This window comes from Equus quagga, chromosome 2 (genome assembly GCF_021613505.1).
Source record: "Equus quagga isolate Etosha38 chromosome 2, UCLA_HA_Equagga_1.0, whole genome shotgun sequence".
NCBI lineage: Eukaryota > Metazoa > Chordata > Mammalia > Perissodactyla > Equidae > Equus > Equus quagga.
Window position 1 is genome coordinate 12,239,976 of NC_060268.1, and position 22,066 is coordinate 12,262,041.

General features: G+C 40.5%; 1 protein-coding gene across 2 annotated transcripts in view; it reads left to right on the forward strand.

Annotated features, from left to right (window-relative positions):
• Positions 1 to 831: 831 nt before the first annotated feature.
• The window catches only part of SLC25A21 (solute carrier family 25 member 21), a 440,909-nt gene continuing 419,674 nt past the window's right edge, over positions 832 to 22,066 (forward strand). For both annotated transcript variants that reach the window (XM_046655398.1, XM_046655397.1), the window contains exon 1: positions 832 to 1,187. Coding sequence is in view for 1 of the 2 variants with exons in the window: in XM_046655397.1 (XP_046511353.1) it covers positions 1,118 to 1,187 (70 nt within the window). In the remaining variant the exon portion in view is untranslated. The remainder of the gene's footprint in view (positions 1,188 to 22,066) is intronic.

Below are 22,066 nucleotides of genomic sequence, written 5' to 3' on the forward strand. Positions count from 1 at the left end.
GGAGAAAAAGCAGGAAAAAAAAAAGATTGGCAACAGTTAGCTCAGGCACCAATCTTTAAAAAAAAAACAGTTTTATATGGTTCAAACTGAATATATTTAGTGTGAAACACCGTGTTTAGGAAATAATATGACAATAGGAGTTCTAAACCTCTCATTCTCCCTTTTACTCCTGTCATCTCCTGCCTGTTAGGGGTGTATCAGGTTTTTTTTTTTTTTTAATTTCACAATCTCGTCTCTCTCCTACATATCATTTGAAACTTGTGGTTTAAAGATATTTCCGTTTTGCCGACTATCCTAAAGGGCTAGTATGCATAATGAAAGGTTTTACAGAGAGAATATACTGGTCGTTCCGTAATGTTCCTTGATTTTTTGGGTCAGTGGTTCCCAAACTTTAACGTTCACAACCATCACTCAGAACTTACTAAGCGCAGGTGTCTGGGCCCCATGCGGAGACCCCGATTCAGGAGGGGACTGGGGCGCTTTCTTACAAACTCCCGCAGACACTGACGCTGCTGGGTTCCAAGATCAGACTTTGGGTACTACTGACCTGGCCTAGCGAAGAGCCTTATTTGTAATAAGGCCTCTTCCCTTTTTTGGGGTCTTTCGGCAAATAAAACTTGCAGTTGAGGTAGGAGATGGATTCCCTTCCTTGGGAGAGGACCGCATTAGCTCAGTTGGAAGGTAACCGTCAGTCGGCTTCGCTGTGCCTTCGTGGCACCGGCCCACGTTTTCAGGCCGCCTAGCTCCGCGGAATGTGTCCGCCTGACCCTTTGGAACGGCCCCGGGCCCGGGCCTGCGGGAAGGGCAAGGGTCGCGCGGCCCGCCGGACTCAGCCGGCACCCAGTCCTGCGTTATCGCGCCGCGCGGCCGCCGGGCGAGCGGCAGGAGGCTCCCGATAGGGGAGCGCCGGGCGCCAATCTAGGAGACCAAACCCGCCCGGCCGCCACCCCTCGGCGAGCCGGTCCTCCGCTGGGGGCCCTCCGGGAGCCGCCGCCCCCCGCGCCCTCGCCCGCGGCCCGCCCGGCCCTCTCGCTCGGGAGGGGCTCTGCCGGCCGCCCTCCAGGCCCGGCGCTCGGCCGCCTCGCTCCGCCCGCTCCGCGCCCGCCGGCGGCCGAAGATGTCAGCCAAGCCTGCCGTCGGCTTCGCGAGCGAGGCGTCTCGGCAGATCGTGGCCGGCGGCTCCGCTGGTAAGGCCGCCCCGCCGGGGCCGGGGGCTCCCCCGTCGCGGTCCCCAGCGCGTCCCTGGGGCGGGGCTCCCAGCCCAGCTCCCGTCTCCCTCCCATTCCTCCCGCGCCCGGCCGACAGCCCGGCCCGCCGAGCGCGAGCCCCGGGGTGTCCCAGCGGAAGCGCCGCGCGGGCGCCCGGGTCCGGCCTCCTCGGCTCCTAGGCTGGAAGGCAGGCAGGCAGGCAGCCCACTACCGGCGACTTGGAGCCCTTCGTGCCTGACCCGCTATCTTCCTGGACAACGGTGCGGCTTCTGTGAGCCTTAGCTTTGCTATCACTTGTAGCCTCTTCCTCCCCGAGCCCCTCCGAGCTCCCGGAACTCCCGCCTCCCCCGGCCTCCGCGGGCTCCCGGTGCGGGCCGGGCGCGCCTGGGGCCGCGGGCGCCCTACCGAGGCGCGGGGAGAGCGAGCGCAGGTGTAACACGGATGCACACCCGCGGTAGAATGGGCTCACAGTGATTTACGGAGAGTTACGCCGTGGGAAAAAACTTTAGGAAAAAATCTCAAAACTCGTCTTGGAAATAATTACTGTTAAATGTGGCTGGAGAGGTACTAACCCAAGAGATGATGTTATGTGCACGTATTTTAAAACATAAATTACAAGTTGGTTTAAAATTTACATACTGTGATCCATTTTTATTGTAAATAGGTAAAATAATTACAGTCGTCCCTCGGTATCTGCGGGGAATGGGTTCCAGGACCCCCGCGGATACCAAAATCCGCGGATACTCGAGTCCCTTATAGAAAAAGGTGTAATGTAACTTGTGCACAATCCTCCCATATACTTTGGTTCATCTCTAGATTACGTATAATACCTAATATAGTGTAAATGCTATGGAAATAGTTGTTATACTGCATTGTTTAGGAAATAATGGCAAGAAAGTCTGTACATGTGCAGTACAGACACAACCATCTGAGGCCTTTACATAGGGTGTTGGTTGAATCCACCGATACCTGGGTCTGACTGTACTATAATTTACTCATAATAAAACATTTTTATAAATGGAGATGTTCTCTTAATAAATATAGTATGGTAACTCTACTAAATCATGTTAAGACAATGACTAGATGTCCAATGTTTAGCTTTGAGTAGTAAAATTTATTTTCACATTTAGACTTTTTATAAGGGACTACTATAAATTATGACTAGTTATCATTATGTCATGAACTACTTGCATCTCAGGGGTACCACAAGCAGCCAGATATATCACTTACAATTTGTTAACTTTCTTCAGATGATATGTCATTACTATGGCAATCGAGGCATTCATTTCTTAGGTCCATGATTATGATGTCAGTGGCCCCACTGTCTACTTCTGTAGTTGTTTACCAATAATGATGATGAATTCACACCAATTCACTATTTTGGTCAAATTCTGCAATGTCCAACACTCTGCCAGCTGTCCCTGACTCACTTGATTCAGAGTCCACTACTGTGATCAGAGAAAACTCGCTGGCCTAATAGGGAAGTGAGGCTAGTTGATGAACAGCCCCGCCTATGACTAATGATTCATAAGCATCTGTATGTTGGCTTAGATGGTCATTCTCTGCGTTAGAACCAAACACAAGGGATGTTAAAAGATAAATTAAACAGCATAGTTGAGTTATATATTCAGTACTATGGAATTATTGATAAATGATGAGTAATTTATACTGTCATCATCATAAAAGTTCTGTTTTCTTCCACTTGGCCAATAACATTTTCATAAAACTTTATACTTATCAAACTTTAATAAGGGAAAGCTAATCATATTACATATACTAGGTCAAGGGCCAAAAAGAAATCAATATACACGAGAGGCAGAATTTTAATAAATACAGAAAATGCATTTGAATCTCTAGCTTTGGAGTTCTGATTGCTGATACTGCTGTCATCAAATGTAACAGCTGTGTGTGTGTGTATTATATGACCTTTTGATGGTAAAGGTTAAAAATACATGCTGACTTTTCTAGGGGGAAAAAAAGAACCTGGGGAGGTTTGTTGGGGAAATTCTAGGATGTCTCCTGGAATTCAAGGTCTAGGATGCATTCCTGGAACCGGAATCAAGAGCTGGTGTGCTGTGGAGAACCCAGGAAGTGAACTCTTGCCGTCTCTTACTTGTCTCTTTGTCAAACGGTTAAGCATTCCCCTGGCAGCAGGATGGTGGCTAATAATAGGATCACAACTAATGCTCCTACAGCTGTTAGGATGGCTTGCCATACTTCCACGGTTTTGCCCGGTAAGGAGTAAACGTGCCCAAGTGGATTCAGACAGTCAGTTGGTTACGCAAGACAGCAAAGACAAGTCATTATGGTTTCACTTCACTGTATCCCTGGTTCCACAGACAATACCAAACTACAGAGGCCAGATGATAGATGGTATGAGTAGTGGGTCACTCTGCTGTGGAGGAGCCACCTCCAAACCACAGCCAAGCAGGCAGTTTTACAGACTTACGCTGAAGTTTGCAGGTTTACCCTAAGTGGGAGTGAGGTGGAAAGTTCTGTGCTCAACTGAAAATGGGAGATAGCTGAGAAATGGCCTTGTGGCAGTCTTCCACAAGATAAAGGGAGAAACTGCCTCTCCGCAGCTCCTCACCAGGCTGCTTATCTTTCCTTAGGCTAGGAGAAATCACAGGGCATTTTGCCAAAACTCAGGTCAGACTGTGGTCAAGCCTGCCTCCATGCCCACGTGGAAATGTGCAGGGTTTTCAGGGTCTACACTTGCAAGTTTTAGAAGCACTGTGTTAGAAGACCTTGGAGAAAAGAGATTTCTGAGTGGGAGCCAGATTGCAGAGGGTTGCAAGTTAGATCTTGCTTGATTTTCACTGCTGAGGAGAGAGAGAGAAGAATGAATTCTGCATGCCTTATTCTGTGCTCTCAGTTTAGCTCTCAGGCTTGTTTGCCATTCCTCTCCTCCACATGCCATTCAGTTTCTGCCAAATAGATGTGCTCACCACTCTTGAGTGGGGCCTGGCACTTTCCACCTTGATTCCCAGTGCCTAGAACGTCTTTGCCTTATTTTCTCTACCTATTGAAATCCTATCCATTTTCCAAGGCCCAGCTGGAAAGCTATTTTCTGCATAAATATTTCCCAGATAACCTCTATGGCCCCATCCAGCTTTAATGTTGTCATTAACATGTGAATGGTACAAATAATAAAAATACCTAACACTTGTGGAGTGAATACTGAATGCCAGGCCCGGTTCTAAGCTTTACATGTATCAACATTTTTAAGCTTCACCACAACTCCAGGATGAAGAGACTGATGATGCACAGAGGGCCTAATTAACTTGCCTATGGTTGCACAGGCATGCAACCATTTCTATAGGCAGTCAGGCTGGGAGGGACCAGGACACTATTCTCCCCATTGACAGACACTTGCAGAAGTTGGGAGGGGTCAGGTCAAGTCTACTACCTCTTGTTATCTCTATATTTCTTATTAGTTTACATCCTTTAAAAGAACTCTTTTATCTACAAATACAATCTTTACAGTCTTTCTGCTAAATAGGATCTAACTCTCTCCATATAGTTTCATGTATGTAGGCACAATCTTAGGTTTTATCCAAAAGAAAATTCTCAGTCTATCCAGGGCCTCTACATGCAGTTGGGCAGATTGTGGACTGAAAATGCGTTCTGGCCACTGGAGCAAGTGGGAGCTGGAATCTAGCCCATGCTCCCATTCATGATCTGTGCGTCCTGGAGCTGAGATGTGTCCACCTAGGGGAGAGGAGACATCTTTTTCTGTTTCTCACAAAGACACTGAATAGATTGGCAGCAAACCTGACAGCAGCACCAACAGAATTCCCCAAACTTGCTAGAGCTCCCAAGGTCCCTGGGCGTCAGCATCCCGCAGGTCCCACATCATACACTGTCTGCTCACCAGCAGGGCTCCCTGAGGTTGCCCCTTTATGCACAGCTCTTCCTTGGAGCCAGGAGCATGACTTCACTTCAGACCCTCCCATTCTCCTAATGACCAGTCTGGGCTCTTCTGTGTGTTTCCAACGCTCATGGGGTTGTTCTTATTGCCCACATCATGTAGGAGCCTTTTGGGCCCACTCAGGTGGGTATTCTCCCCAAGCTCACATAGGGCTTTTGCACCCAACTTCAGAATCTCCTAGGCCCCTGACGAAGCTGGCTTTGGCCTCCGAGAGCACTGCTCTTGCCAGGGCCTGTCAGGCTCCCTTCTGAGGGCATGCCCAGGCCCTGTCCACACTGAATTCCCTTCCACAGTGGCATGCCAAGGACCCTCCTCCTCAAGGACTCATATTCCTTAAAATCTGCAAGTCCCCAGAATGCTAGAATGCTAGAATGCTAGAGCATTTCCCCTCCATATATCACTCATATGATCACCATGCTGGCAGGACACGGATTTATTTTCCAAAATTTCCAGGCTTCTGGTTTCTGCTTTCTAGCCCCTTCCTAGCCCCCTGTATCTTGTAGGCACACACCCCGCTACATCTTCTGCAATCACTGTTTTTATATTGTGCATTTCCCTGGAGATGTTTTAGTCAAATTGTTTAGTAAAGCTATTCTGGAAATAAGTTTTCTAATTTTGCACTAGGCACAGTCCAAGTACTTTGTGATGCATCTTCATTTTCACAAGATTTCTACCTTTTCTTACCCTAACCCATAATCGTTAAAATACAGTTAAAAGAAATGCCTTAATAGGCAGTATGTACACTAGTGGTCCTCTGGATTTCAATTTGGAGTAGGTAATAAAAGCGCTGATGCACCAGGGGGTAATCAAGGTTAAAATTTTGATCAAGGAAAATTCTTTTTCAGAATAGGTGCAAAGGAGACACACATGTGATTTAGATAAATGGCACCTTTGGAAATTCAGGATTTGGAAAACTGCAATTGTTTGATAATAAATAGCAGGTTGTAGTGAAACAGGTGAGCCTTTATGACACATCAAAGAGAGGCTGGGACCCATTACCCAGGTAATTAGGGAGGGAAAACTCCCCTAATTTCAGCCACGTAAGAGGAAGCAACTCTACGGCTCAAATTAATTATAAAATACCTTTAAGGGAGGTGTGTTAATTAAAATGGAGTCTTGTCTTCCTTAAAGAAAATCTAGTTCTCAAAAATATGAATTTAAGAACAAATAAAATATGAATTACATAACCACATTTCAAAGGATTTCTTATTTTACTGTGCCTCACTGAAAAACATTTGGAAAGTGTAAGTATAGTATGTAGGTACATGATTCAATTGACAAAAAACCTAAAACAACGTTTCTATGGCATTTTAGGAACACCTTGTTAAACCAGCCCTTCCCCCGCCCTGCCTACAGCATCTCAGAGCCCTGAGAACCTGGTGGTTCAGTGTCACACAGCAGGTGCTCAGAAATGTTTGTGGACTGTATTAATGAATAACTATCAGTAGTCCAAGCCACAGAATATTACCTAGTCCTACTCAGAAAAGAAAAAGTATTCAGGGGTTCTAGTCCTCGGTCAGCTGATGCTTGCAACAATACTTCCATCATTATTTCCTTTCATTCAATCATTCAGTATTTTATTTCAATCATTCGGTAAACAAAGTGGAAAAAACCACGTTCAGGTCCAAAATTTCTGCCACCTTTCGAGAGGCCCAGGATACTCTTTTTATTTCCATGTCATCTTTCATTCCAAGACTCCACACTGAAAAGAGATGCACACATCATTTTCAAACATCCTTATGATTTAAGTAGGTGGTATCTTAAAACGGCATTGAATGACACCAGGCTAAGGGACTTCTACAGGATACTTTACAATTGTTCTAGATTTTAACTGATTTCTGTTATCAATTTCCTTTTGCTTTTAAACTATTATTTTTGTGTCAATTATTCCCATACTTTGATGTGATCATGTATTATACACATTGTAAATATTCTATTAGGTCTGTATCTTTTGGTTGTTATTGGTAGCCCTGCTATTTGTTTGCTAGAGCTGTCTGAACAAGGTACCACAAACACGGGGGCTTAAAACAACGGGAATTCATTTTCTCTCAGTTCTGGAGGCTAGAAGTCTGAAATCAAAGTGTGAGCAGGGCTGCTTCCTCCTGGAGGCATTGAGGGAGTCTCTCCATGCCTCCCTCCTAGCTTCTGGTAGCTGCCAACAATCCTTGTGTTCTTTGGCTGTCGTTACCTGGCTTTCTCTCCCTGTCTGTGTCTCTGTCTGTCCAAATTCCCCTCTTGTAGGACACCGCTGACTAGATTTGGGCCTACCCCAATCCAGTATGACTTCATCTTAACTTGATTACATCTGTAAAGACCCTGCTTCCAAATAAGGTCACATTCTCAGGTAGCAGGGGTTATGACTTGAACATATACTTTTGGGGGGGGGGGCGGGCACAATTTAACCCACAACAGGCATTCAGTTGTATTGTTGTATTTTTCTCTTCATGTTGTGTTTCTCAAATTCACGTCCCATATCTCAAGCTATGGTCCTATGTTTCTCTTTCTTTCATGGTCAACCTTTGTGAAAAGTTGCTCGCTCAATTTTCAACCTACGATCATTGGCATATCATGTCCATCTTTACCTTTCTGCTGAAACTAACTACTGGTTTTCATTCCCAATTTTACCTAATCTTTGTGGAACTTCACATCTCTGACCAATTTTTCTCTGTCAAGTTGTCTCTGCTGTTGATTTTCTCCCCCAGCTTCATATCTGATCACTCTTTCACTGTCTCCTTTGCTGGTTTCTCTTCTTTCCCTTTCCCCAAAAACTGATGTTCTGCGGGGTTCTGAGTTCCCTGCTCCACACACTCTATTGTCTCTCTGAACAAGCCCATCTTCCCACTGGCTTCTGGATTATCCATTTATAGCACCTCCCCAGTCTATATTTCCAACTTCTCTGTGTCTGGCAGACTCAAATTTCTAACTTATCCAGTAAAAAATAACATGGAATCAAGAGTCATGTGGACACCAGTGATTGTCAAAATGTTTCAGAGGTAAATTTTGAAACTGATATTGGACCTTCAAATACCATTTCTCTTTGTATAGTTGTACTCATCCGCATTTTGAGTTCAGTCTTTCTCATTCATTCTTTTGGTTATGTTAAGAAGTTACAAAGGAACTTCTCTGGGTGTTTCTTTGGGTTAGATGGATCCTAGCTAATTATCTAGTCAATAATTAGGGTAAGACAAACAGGAAACGGTAAGATAAATCTTAAGCGCTGATATTTATTGAATAATTGCTATATGCAAAGCACCTTACTTTGCTAACTCATCAATATTAATGTATAATTTCTTGAGGATGAGGAAAGTGAAGCTCAGAGAGATTAAGTAACTTGCTCAAGATCAGTGACAGATCATAGACTCAAACTCTGTTCTCTTTGCTTTCAAAGCTTGTGCAATCGTCCCTCGGTATCCACGGGAGATTGGGTCCGGGACCTACGGCGGATACCAAAATCCGTGGATGCTCAAGTCTCTTAGTCGCGCCCCCCCTCCCCCCCGCGCCCCGAACCCCATCCCGTCCGCGGATTCAACCAACCGCGGATCCCGTATATACCATGTTTACAATCTGCGTTTGGTTGAATCCGTGAACGCAAAACCCGGTGGGTACTGAGGGCCGACTGTTCTCCTACTCACTACCCCACCTGCCTCGTAGTGTGCAGTGAGAAATCAGGTTAGCAGCCCCATGCAGAATATTGCCTTCATAAGGCCTCTTTTCTTTCTGGTTGGGTTAAATGTCGTAGCTGCTCTGGGAACTTGAGTATTGATGAACAGAGTCTGTCCTTGGTGCAACTAGCCGTTTCTAGTTTATGTCAGTTCATTTAATGCCAGCCATAGCGCCGGTATGATATTCTCCATATTACCCAGCATGGGGCTCTGTCAGCATCAACAGGGCTACCTCTTTTTGGCTGGCCCTTACAGGCCAGTGATGAGAAGGGAGCTGAGCCTCAATCCTCAGGTAATTGTTAATTGAGCCCTTATACAAATACATAAGACAGGAGAATGACGCACTGAAGTGAAAGCAATCCCAGAGCAGACTGGACGAGCCTCTCTGTGAAAAAGGAGGAAATTAAAGTTGCATAAAACAGGTTTGTCTTCAACCTTTTCATTTGCATGAATCTGGTAATTTTAAGTTAGATGCAAAGGTCAATTTAGTTGAATGTCTGTGGAAAGCAGAACGGACTATTGCAGAGTGAAGATACACCTTTGGCGAAAGAATAATGAAACACATGTTTCAATAGAATTGGATGACACCTAAAATAGAATTGTGGCCAAAAAGAGTATTGCATTATGAGAGAGAGAGAGAGAGAGCAAGCATTCCAATGTGCTACTATTTCTTGAAAAGGTACCGATATTTATGAATCATCAAGAGTACCAAAATCAGTCATACAGACGTGGGAGACGTTGCTTTTATTCTTGTTACTGCGACTGTGGTTGTTTTTATTATCATTATAATTTTGGAGAATGATTGTAGAGATAGACTAAAACACTAGGGAATAAACTGCAGGATCCTCTCCAGAGGTTCAAGAATAGGCAGGGTTATTTTGTGGCTCCCTTGTAAAGCAGTGCATTTGGTTGGCCACTGGGTCACAATGGGCAGCCACATGTGAACCTAAGAACACCATTCCGTACTTGTGCAGGCCTAGAGATGGCGCTCTCTTCCCATAATTTTGGCGATTTGCTTAACAAAAAAAAAAAAAAAAAAGCTTTCTGCAGAGAGAGTTACATGTAGAAGTGTGTTAACTTTTAACTAGATTCCACCATTGTCAAACGTTTGAAATAGGTGCCTTGCATAGCTCATAGAGGATTTTACACTTGGAAAATGTAGAGGACTATACAATATTTATTTTCTTTGTGGTGGTCCTGCTTTTGGATTTAAAGTAGACTCCTGGATCAAACAAAAATTGTTGATAAACTTAGCATAACTATCATATTAATTGTTTATAAGTCTTGGAGATTAATTTGTAAAAGTGAAACTCCTAGATTCCATAATTTTGCTTCTTTAAATTCTTAGGGTTAGAGTGTGTATTATGCTAATATTAAATTATAAGCTTCTGTGAGCAGGAGCTAGAGTGCCAGATGCATAGTTGTTTTTACTTGTCTATCTCTGGTAGCCACTCACAATACCATTTCTTGTTTTAATCTAGTGGCCTTTAACATGAGAAAGTGAGAGAGACGTGTGAATAAGATATTTTTCTTAAACATAACTTCCAAAGAGGGGATAATTTTTTAGATGAATGTATGCTGTGTTATGGAGTTAGTTAATGAGAAATACCAGACGTCCTTGCTACTGTCAATGAACTTTTAACCACAAGATGGCAGTATAACTTTCCTGTGTCTTTTAAAACATTTTTTTAGTTACATGATTGGTAAACTAAATGAAATATTTCTTCCTCTCTTAATGAGAAATGTATACAGCTATGAAATTTTAGGAAAATTATAAAGAAGATGAATATTGAAAGTACTTTAACATAAGAACCACTAAAGACTCTTTAACAATTTTTTTGGATGGAGTAGTTATTTACATTAAGCAAACATTTATTAAAGTTGAAAGTAGGACTGTCATATCAAAAATGCATGGCATATCAGCAGCTTTCCTTTACAGAGAAATATAGTCTTGTGTTTACCTGACCAAGCATCCAGAAATGATAAGGCTTTTTTCTGTTTCCTTCATGTTTTCTTGAAGATCTGCATTAGCCTCTACCTTTTGTTCTTTTGAGCACACACATGCTGGAGATAAGACAGTCAGCAGAGAAGCAAAGGGAGAGAAAAGAGAGAAATGTAGAGACACTGGTACCTAAGTTCAAAAACAAAAAAGCAGTGGTGATGATATGTCCGTGACCCTTGTTGGATTTATACATTTCATAGTTAAGAAATGTCTCATCTGTCCATTCAATGTGGGCATTTAAATTGCCATCACCCAGCATTGTCTGTATCTATAATGCTTTGATTGGTGTGCCTACACGCTATGGACTATCATGTTTCATTCTACGCAGACACTTTTCACAATTATTTTAATTTTATTTCATTATTTGTGATTAAAAGATTATGCTGGATCTATTTCTTGTTTTTTTAAGTCTGGTGAAGAGTGAGCCCCTTTGATGTAGACACCAAGTCTTATTTGTTTTGTATCTCTAGGCCTAGCACAGTGCTTAGAATATAGTGGCTGCTCGATAAATCTGTTTTTATTCAAATATGTTTGCCACGAAGCAATACAATTCCGTTGAGACCTATTTTGCTTCTGTGCCTCTGCCGAACCACGCTTAGACGTGGCAGAGGTGAAGAAAATACCTTCTGGTTTAGAAATCAAGTCCTTTGAACTCTTTCGTTGCATCTTACTTGGCTGAAAGTAGAGAGGATGTTCCTTGTAGGAGTGCTAGTTTCTCAGAGAAGCACTGAAAATAAAACTTTTGTTGTTTGACCGAAGGTGTATCTGAATGAAAATGGGCCTATGCTAAACAGGAGGATTTGTTTTTGATAATGGTTATTTGACATATAGTCAATATAAGAGGCGCAGTTGCTGCTTGTGTGCAACTATAGCCAGATATATTTTATATTGTAAACTCGAATAGGAAGTTTATTACTTTACATTATTTACGTAAGTTAGAAATGGACGGCAAGTTTTTTGTGGGCAAGTTAAAACAGAAAAAAGACTCACAGTTACCATGGATAGGAAAAACATATACGACAAATGTATAAGAAAAAAATAAGACATGCAGTTACCATGTGTGAGAAAAGGTATTTTTTCATGTGATGCCCTAAATGTGTAGGTCACGTCCCAAAAATCTGTAGTTTTAGGTTAGTTGTTTGAAATCAGAGTGCATTTCTCCCAGAACAATGTTATGTAATTTGGGGCATTTAGGACTTTTAAGCCTAAATGCATGGTCCTGTGCCCCTCCCTGGAAGTTTCAAGGGCTGTAAGCAGCAAGGAGATTGAGATACTCATATGTGGAGATAGCCTGATGGCTTATCCTTGGCAATGAAATAGGAATATGCCAGCAGCCAAGAGGGAAATGGTGCCAGCCGGACCAGGAGGGCCATGTGAATGGGGCCTCGCATTTGCAGAGGGCCTCATAAATTTAAACTTTTGACATTTCTGTCAAACAAAGCTAGACATAAAGTCATTGCCTTTGTCTTGCAATTGTATGCGTTTAAAGTATTCATATGTGAAATGTGAGCATTTAAAATAAACTACATTTTAATAACTCTGTTAGTTGGCATTTCTTTACTTTTTAATATACCTCAAAAAATAGAAGGATCTTAGGTAGGTCTCTTTCAATCTCTGAGAGACTCTGGTCCTAAGGGACAAGGGTAAATGGGTTCCAGAGGTTCTCACTCCAGTGCCTCCTGGCACGTATTTGTGCCATGAATAGATGGATGGGATGGATGGTGAGCATTCGTTCAGATAGCCGAGGACGATGAAAGGGGAAGTGAGAACCAAAGAACTGTGATAAAGGAGGCATCAAGGTTGGAGAAAATGGGGGTTGCAGCGGTCCTTTATATGTATAGGTTGTTAGCAAATTAACTATTTCTAGATTGGAAAATGTCTGCATTTTTTATGATTTGTGCAGTTTATATGAATTTATGGATTCTTGCATTTGAATAAACATGAGGGAAGTCAAACTTTTAATATATGTTTCATTAACATTGCATACCTGAGAAAATGGCCATGTATTAAATTAAAAGAAAATATCTTTTAATATTTTATATTTTATTGACTTGTAAGTAACACTGACATTTTTATTTAAATGTAAGAATGCATAATATTAATTGTTAGGTGAACTTGATGTAGGATAGCAGCAGATTTTAAAGTACCCTCTTCGTATTTCTATCAGTAGACGATAAGCTCCCTGGAGGTAAGGACTTTGGTCTGTTGGTTCTCTGCTGTATCCCCAGTGCCTGAAACAGAACCTGGCACAATATAGGTACTCAGTAAACATTTGTAGAATGAATGAATGTCAAATTTGTTTTGGTTCTCAATTTTGAATGTTCCTTAATTAGAAAAATTGTAAACTTTTCTTCAAGATCCTAGAGGACATACTGCTTCCGAAATGATCTGAAGGAGTCAATGTGGTTCCTCCCATGCCCAGGGCATGTCACTGGTGGTGAGGAGCATCATTGCTGCTCCCCTGCCACCAATTCAGATGTTACCCCAGGAGCCATGCGCTGTCTGAGGTGCTCTATTCCATTTTATTCCTAATAGCTGCAAAGGAAGAGAAAGGAAATCCAGAGGGTCCTAGTTTTCCTGCCCTGATTGCTCTGAGTGAGAGCCAATCTTGGAGGGACTGTAGCCCGAGGTACTGAAAGCCCCACTGATGCTGCAAACCTGGCTGTGTGTCTTCCTGGATCTTGACTGCACATGGATGTAGACCGCTTTCTTCCCAACCCCTGGCTTCCCAGGAATGGTTGTAAGAAGTATAAACTATCTGATTGTTGAGTTGCTGACTATTGAGAGAGAGGTTTCTTTTCTCAACCCCAAAGCTGTTATGTTAATTGTATTTTTTCCCATTCAATCTTTCTTCTTGTCCCACCCTCCCTCAGGTATAGTGAAGTCACTCCTACATATGTTGCAGAAACAGAAAGAAGCATGTAGTCACATGACAGGGCACTTCTTCAGTGGGGTCATAGTGACCTAATCTTATTTTTCTGTTCTAGTCTGTTAAATTCTTAGCGTGGTGTCCCAAAGAGTTACTTAGCTCATACGTGTGTGTGTGTCTGTGTATGAAACATATATATATATATGAAAACATTGATCTACCTCATTTTTATTCTCGGATCTTTTGTTTCAGAATTACATAGTTTCCAAACAGTCACATATATGCAAATGTTTGAGTATGCTGTGGGAAATAGGAACAACTGAGATCAATGGAAAAGAAGAAGATAGCGTACCCCATCAAGAGGCCTCCATGTTTTAAGAGAGTAGAGATGATCTAGGGAGGTGGTGTCCTGTGGGGATTCTGATGCTTTCCTGCCTGAGATTAGGTCCCAAATCTGACACTCGCTAGCTGTGTTAGTTTGGGCAGGTAGTTTAACATTTCTGTGCTTGATCCGTATATGGGGATACATTGAAATCTACTTCATAAGGTTGTTGGAAGGATCAGATGGGTTGATACAGCTAAAGTGCTTATAATAGTGCCTAGCACTGAATAAGCACTCAGTAAGTTTTAGTTATTATTAGTGGAGAGGGAAACATAAAAGTATTTAGGCATATTCCCAACACTTCATTCCAAAAATCTTCATAGATGAGTGACACATTCTTTGAATATAGGCTAACTGTAATTCTGTTCTACAATTTATAATGTAAACTATATTTTTCTTTTTACCTTCTAGAAACCTAGTCTTATTTTTGCTTAACTCTACTGATTTAGGGTGGTAAAGTTTTGTTTTTGTTCTCAAATCTGGATGTCATTACCATAATCTTATTTTTCACCAGATGAAGTGATCTTCTTATTCTCCAAATGGAGTCATTAGGTGGCTTCTGGAAATTTCCTTTTCCGTATTCCATTGTGGGCCTATATGGGAGTGATTCTCAATTCACATCCCAGTGGTCACTCTATCAAATACCATGGGTCACTCCCTTCCCCCAAGACCTACTTTTTTAAAAAAGAAGAACATTGATATTTTTGTAGGTACTCTATCATATTTATCATTCCTAACTTTGGGGATGTTAAATTTGCATAGTATTATTAGGAGCAAATTTTATCGAGCATTATTAATCAAGACAAGTAACAAAGAACTGTCTTTAGTGTAGTTCTCTCCATGTCCCACCCCCGTGATAAAGAGACCACATGATTGACAGCTACTGATTTATAAATTAACTAGGGTCTGTCAGTGCTTTTCCCAGGATTTGAAGGCTAAATTATTACCTGAGCTTGTAATTCACTGTCTCTCCTTTTCTCACTAGTTTCTGTATTTTTTTTTCAATCCCTCCACCCCAAGGTTCAGTGCTCCCACTCAGGGTGTGTTCAGAGCTTCCCACCGAGGCACCCCAGGCATCCCTGACCATCAGCCATAGCTTCCCAGTCTGACTTTTTAAAACCCTAATTTTATTCTAGTAGCCAAACTGGTAAACTTAATTAATAGCACTTTGTTCATTGGGATAGGCTTTGCCCCAGAAAAAGTTGGTTATGGTGGGCCAATCAGCAAAAAGGTTTGGAGCCACCTACAAAAGAACCTGGCCCCATCTGCTTCATTGCCCCGAATGTTGGAGAAAGCATGACGGGTATCTTCCCTGGAACCCCGAGTGTCTGGTCCCTGCTGCTGATGGTTCTGGAATTATCAGTCAAAGGCCTTCTCCTCTTTTCATTCTGGTTTCCCCAAACAAAAAACACACACACACGCACACAGAGAGGCACGCACGTGCAAACACACACATGCACAAGCAAATAAACATACACATCAAACTCCTTTCTAGATGGGCTTGAAGCACCTGTCCTATTATTTACATGCTGACGTTGTTATGTTACTATGTATACAATCTGCTTTTCAAAAACATTTTTTGAATTAGTTCTCCCAAATGTCTGTGAATTCATTCAGAAAACACATCTCAAGCGTCTTGTATATGCCCGGCCCTGATAACAGGTACGTGTGGCTGCTCTGAGTTTAACCAGGAGGAATGTGCTGCATAGAAACGGTGGTAACAGCTGAGCCTGTTTGCCAGAAGGCGTGTGCTTAGTTCACCAGGCTTCACTAAAATTTGATATTTTGCTTTTGCAAGCTGGCTAGAAGCATTGCATTAAAATACTGCCAAACTTTGTCCCTTTTTTGTCCAAACTTTTTTAACTTGAAAAAGGAATTTCAGTGTGTAAAACTTTCCATTATCAGGCCACCTGTAAACCTAAAACAGTCAAACTGTTTTTTCAGCTGCCTGCAGCTCTGTTTCTCAACTGAGCAATGCTGACAGATAAAGATGGCTTTCCCCTGAGGAGAACTGTTGTGCTTGTGCTTATTCCGTCCCTACCAGGAGGGACAGCTCCCCTGATCCCTAGGGAACGCAGAGATGCACTTTACAGACAGAATCATATGCTGACTAGCAACTAAAAAATAATAGTCAAATAGTGATCTCATCGTTCCTTCCTGTGTCCATGACAACGGAGAGGCATGTGGCTAGACCAGGACTCTGCCTGCAAGTGTTCTTTGCCTCAGAGGCTACTCTCGAGAAAGCTTACAATCTACGCTGATAATCAGGCTAAGGAGAAAAATGGTCATCTCCAATATCTTGCTAATTGTAGTGTTTTTGTGTGCCTGATAGTAATTCCTCTGTCACTTATTTTATTTATTAGCACTCTGACTTGCTCCTTTTTAAAACATCTGGCTTGTGACGTCGTTTCTACCATGATGGCAGTCAGTGATGAAGGGGTGCCCCTCTGGAGCTGGACGGAGCTGTGTTTGAGTTCTCTCTCAGCCAATTGTCAGTGGTGGGACCTTGGAAGAGTTTCTTAATATTTCTAAGCTTCATGTCCTTATTCATAAAATAGGAATAGTAACAGAATCTTTCCCGATAAGGCTGCTGTGAGTTAAATGACGTAGCGCACGTAACGTGCTTGGCACAAGTCAGCACGCCACAGATTGGCGGTTTGTTGCTGTTATTAGCAATCTACCCTAGAAGACCATAAGCTTCCAGAGCAGTGGCTGTCAGCCTTGATAGCACGTTAGAACCGCTGAGTAACTCTCAAAGATGCTGATGCCAGGGCTACACCGCAGACTGACTAAATCAGACTCTCTAGGGGTTGGACTCAGGACTCAGAATTTTTTAAATTGCTCTAGCTGATTCCAACGTGCAGCCAAATTGAGAAATACTGTCCCTGAAGGTGGGGCCTGTATCATGTTAAAGCACCCGGACGAACGTATATGAAAAGCTTGCTAAAGTGGATATTTGGAAAAGTCAAAGTCAGTATGATCTAAAAAAAGCAAAAGTGACTCACAGTACCTTGCGTATGTTGTTGCAGATATTTTGAGTAACTGAATAGGGAAAAGCCAAATGAAGTGATTTTTCAAGAGATCACTTACTATCAATATCATAGTAAAGGAAATCTACTAAGAAAGAAATGGAAAATTATGAAATATACGGAACCCAAAGTCTGAATGTGAGAAAGTTGCAGAAATGGAAACTATACTAAAGCAAAATTATTTTTATATTTTAGTGGTTTTTAAAAAAACCTGAGTTGTTTAATTGACAGAAATAATCATAAAGACAAATCTGTTCTATTTTAACACAAAGATCAGTATAAATTCGAACATTTCCCACTTAGGTCATATCTGTGTTTGTTTAAATTATAGGGAAAAATACTGGTGACCCAAGAATATATGCTTTTATATTGCTTAGGCTGAATCAGCACCTTCAGCTGTCTACTATAGTATTAAACCTTTTGGAATAGCAAGGCTAACATCCGAGATTAACTCAATTGTATTAATTATATAAAAAAGCTTGAATTTCTTCCTGGTAATCCAAAAGACATTAATTATTAAGTTTCTAAGATCTTATAAAGTTGAAGAAAAATGAGACCTTAAGACTTAACTTCTCCGAGGGGATTTCTTAGCCCCTAGTTCTTGAACTGTATTTTCAAAAGAGAATTTCTCTGTATTTCAATGTATCACATTATTTTGCTAAGCAAGTTATTTCAATTTTAAGCTTCTTCAAAAGAATGTTTTTTAAGTAAATACTCCATCTCGCATTCAGTCTATGTTTCTCTGCACATACAATGTGTAGCCTGCATGTATTATTGATGATCATCATCATAGGCACCTTGGTTTACTATTGCTGATTCCAGTTATTTTTGTGTATATGTTCTCATTCATTTCTCAGGATACCTCAGTGAGGGGGCAGGTCAAGAATTAGCTTCAGGGGCTGGCCTGTGGCCGAGTGGTTAAGTTTGCGCACTTGGCTTCGGTGGCCCAGGGTTTGGCCAGTTCTGATCCTGGGCCCGGACCTATCACTGCTCATCAGGCCATGCTGAGGCGGCGTCCCACATAGCAGAACTGGAAGGACCTGCAAGTAGAATATACAACTGTGTTCTGCGGGACTTTGGGGAGAAGAAGAAGAAAAAGTAAGATTGGCAACAGATGTTAGCTCAGGGCCAGTCTTTGAAAAAAAACAAGAGCCTTGTTTTATGGGTGGCAACACTAAGGCAGTCTATTACTAGGTAGTTTCAACAGAACCAGGGCAAAAAGTCTTGGTTTTTAGTCAGATGTTCCTTTCATGAACTCATTTATGCATTTACCAAGCTTTATCAAGCTGCACGTATGTGTGAGATGCAGTTCTGGGCAATGGGCATCCAAGATGAGTAAGAAGTGGTTCTTGCCTTTGAGTTCCATACACAGTGCTGTGATGCATTTTGAAGTTCTTAGTCCATATCTACAAAGGCAGAATACATGACCAGAAATGGCCATGGCCAAAGCTATCAACTCTTCCGAGACATAGGCAGGAAGAAGCAAGGAATTGAGGTGGTTCAGAAACCCATAACTACCACCTTTACGGTTATATTTTGTGACAGCCTGCTAGCTGCATGATCAGCATGGACACTGATATTTCTTGCAGCTGGATTTGCTGGTGATTTCTGCAGCATTAGGGAATCCTATGATGTTATTCTAAGAATGTATTATTCAGCGATGCTTTAATTTTTTTTTCCTCCAGGTTTTTGACTGCTAATGTTCATTTTAGTTTCGGCAGAAACTGTTTTGAAGATTAAGCTTTTTGGTTTATTTTTAATGCTAATTCATCTCAAGTATTGAGCTGGTTTTTGAAGTAATCCTGTTGCTAAATTAAAATACTGGTACTTACTAGACAAATTTTACAGTAAGGTGTAAAGTTTAAGTTTAGTTGAACTCTCTTTAAAATACATCTACATTTTTACTGATTGTAGATTCTTGGAGTGAAGTCCTTGCCTTGACTATCTTTTATAATTTGCCATATTCATTTTATTTTAAAGTATAAAGCAGGAGTCAATTTAATGGATAGAACTAGTTTAGTTCTCGTCAAGTTGCCCTAAAGGAAAGAAAGTTCAGAAAAAATATTATTAGTTTTTCAGTTACTGAGTGGAAACATTTTATGTCTGGAAAATTTTCCTTGAATATTTTGTAATTAAAAATATGTAGAGATAAAGGAATAGAGTGTAATGTAGAAAAGTTAAAATATAAGTATCATTAAGCAGGAAATAAATGAAATATATTTCTTACTCTTGTATGAAACAATTTTAACTTAATGTCAATAAAGTTTAAATTAGTTCAGACTTTGCTTATTAGAATAAATGTTTCCTTTTAAAATGCATGATAATCATAATCAAGACAAAATTTGTCCTGTTATTTATTTTCAAAATGATTGTACATGTTTAGCAGACTTTTGATTTAAATCCCCAGTGATATATTGGAGACAGATGTTTAGATGACCTCATGTTTAAAGTAATGTTATATTTGGACACAAGATTAAATTTTCCTTAAAATCTTTCCTTATACGTTAAACTGTATGGTAGTATACAAAAACTAATCAATGATTTGCAGTGGATTAATGCAATTCCTGTATTTTAAATAAAATTTTCTATATTTTATGGAATTCCACATAGTACAAAAGAGCTGATTATGAAACAGCTGTTTACAAGTGAAAATATTGTTTTTGGCTGGCAAGCTAAATGGGAAACAGATTTGAAAAGTTCCATGAATTTGAATGCAAATTTACCATATCATTTATACCGAACCAAAGAACATTGGTAAAAGACTGCAACATAGTTTACCAAAAAAATTCAGTTGAAGACTGTTTTTGTAGGATAGAGTATAAACATTTAAAATAGTTTTTCCCTTTTCAAAAACTAAATTTTTTCTTATGAAAATCAATGTAACTATAACATGTAGTTAGTATATTTGGAAGGTTTTTTAAGGAGCTCATATACAATATTTAACATTTCAATGAAGATTTTAGCAGATGGAACTATTAGAAATGTATAGGCAATTGAGTAGAGTGAAGTAGACAAAGGATAAGAGATATTGCTCAAAGACAATAAATTGATGTATGTGACAAATGTGCTTAAAGCAGAGCTATATAGGTATTAGCATAGTGTCATTTTCATCAGCAGGTAGAATGTTATACTGGAAATCACATTGCTATGGAATTTATAATTTTAAAACATGGTCTGCAATGAAAACCTTCACATTTTCTTCAAAATTTTAAACAGTTATTAAGAATTATTTATTTTGGAAATTATTTTACATCAAAATAAATAAGATTTAAAGCCTTATTTTATGAATTTTGAATATGACTCCATTGAATGCCAAAGTACATAATTGAGGTAGTTTATGTATTAAAACTTCTAGAACTATTGTTTTTTGTTTCTTTTTCTTTTTCTTTATTTCTTCTATCTTTCTCCTTGTCTGTTTTCTGAAAGTGGGATCATGTTTCATCAGTAGCTTTTTAAAAACCCCCTAAGGAAGAAATGCCTTTTGTGGGTGGGATGTTACATCTGGTTCTGTTGTCACCATAACAGAGGGACTGTTAAGTCTCTAAGTGGTTGGTAATCACTTAAGAGAGAAGCAAGTGGAATATGTGCAAAATATTTTAAGAAACAAATTTTGGGGCAAAAGGAAGACAAAAAAGAATCTAGGAATGCAAGAAACATAAGTAAAAGCACTTTAAAATAGGATACTATTTTATTGCCATGGATGAATGTGTCCTTAATGGGTGATCCACCTTTAGCATATTTGAATTGTTTTCTACGTATCTACTGAGTGTCAGCAGTTAATGGATACCTGTAAAACTAATTCTTCGACAGACAGACATGTTAAATGGTAGGAGACTATAAATTTTAAAGAAGGGTTGATCCCTCATGGCTCCTGTAATGAGTTGTGCTTTACTTTTGAGAATAGCGGCGATAATTGTCACTTCCCAGATGAGGCCCACTGCTTAGTCGTGATGGCTTGTGCCACATCATCCCAATCTCCTTAGCTTTACTTGTGATCCTGTAAGTTCCGATGTATAAAAATCAGGCAGCTGGCACAAATGAGGATGAAACTGAGAGTCTCTAAAAGAGGTTTTCTTATTTACTTATATTTCAGCCTAATATAGTCACATACTTGACGTAAACAATAGAAAGTTTTAAAGAAAATCGGCTGATGTGTATGCTTCTAACAAGGAACTAAAATTGGGATTTTTGCATATGGGCACAATTAAATTTTGGAAAGAAATGTAATTGGCACAAATGACTAAATACTAATACTTAAACATGTACATAGCATTTTAATACTAGTATTTAAAAATAAGTGCCACACGGATTTTGCCCAATGGGTAATTTCATGTATCCACCATTACAGAATCATATGAAATAGTTTCACTGCCCTAAAAAATCCCTTGTGCTCCACCTATTCATCTCCCCTCGTCCACCCTTGACAACCATTGATCTTTTTACTGTCTCTATACTCCTTTACCAGAGGTCATATAGTTGGAATCATATAGTATGTAGCCTTTTCAGACTGGCTTCTTTCACTAAGCAATATGCATTTAAGGCTCCCCAGTGCTTTTCAGAGCTTGATAGCTCATTTCTTTTTATTGCTGAATAACATTCCATTGTATGGGATATACCACAATTTGTTTATTGATTTACCTATTGAAGGACATCTTGGTTGTTTTCAAATTTTGGCAATTATGAATGAGGCTGCTATAAACATTTGTGTGCAGATTTTTGTGCGGATGTAAGTTTTCAATTCATTTGGGTAAATACCTAGGAATGTGATTGCTGGATCGTTGAAATATTTTTAAATGAACTTAATTGTAACACTGTTTCTGGTATATAGGAATATTAATAGTAGGTGAGGCAAAAGTTTGTTTCCTGGATTCATGGAATTGAATTCTGGATAAATAAATGTAACTTTTTGTTTCCTCCTCTGTTCACAGTCATACAAAGGTATAAGACTTTTCAAACTCATGCTTTTCCACTGTTTATTCTTAA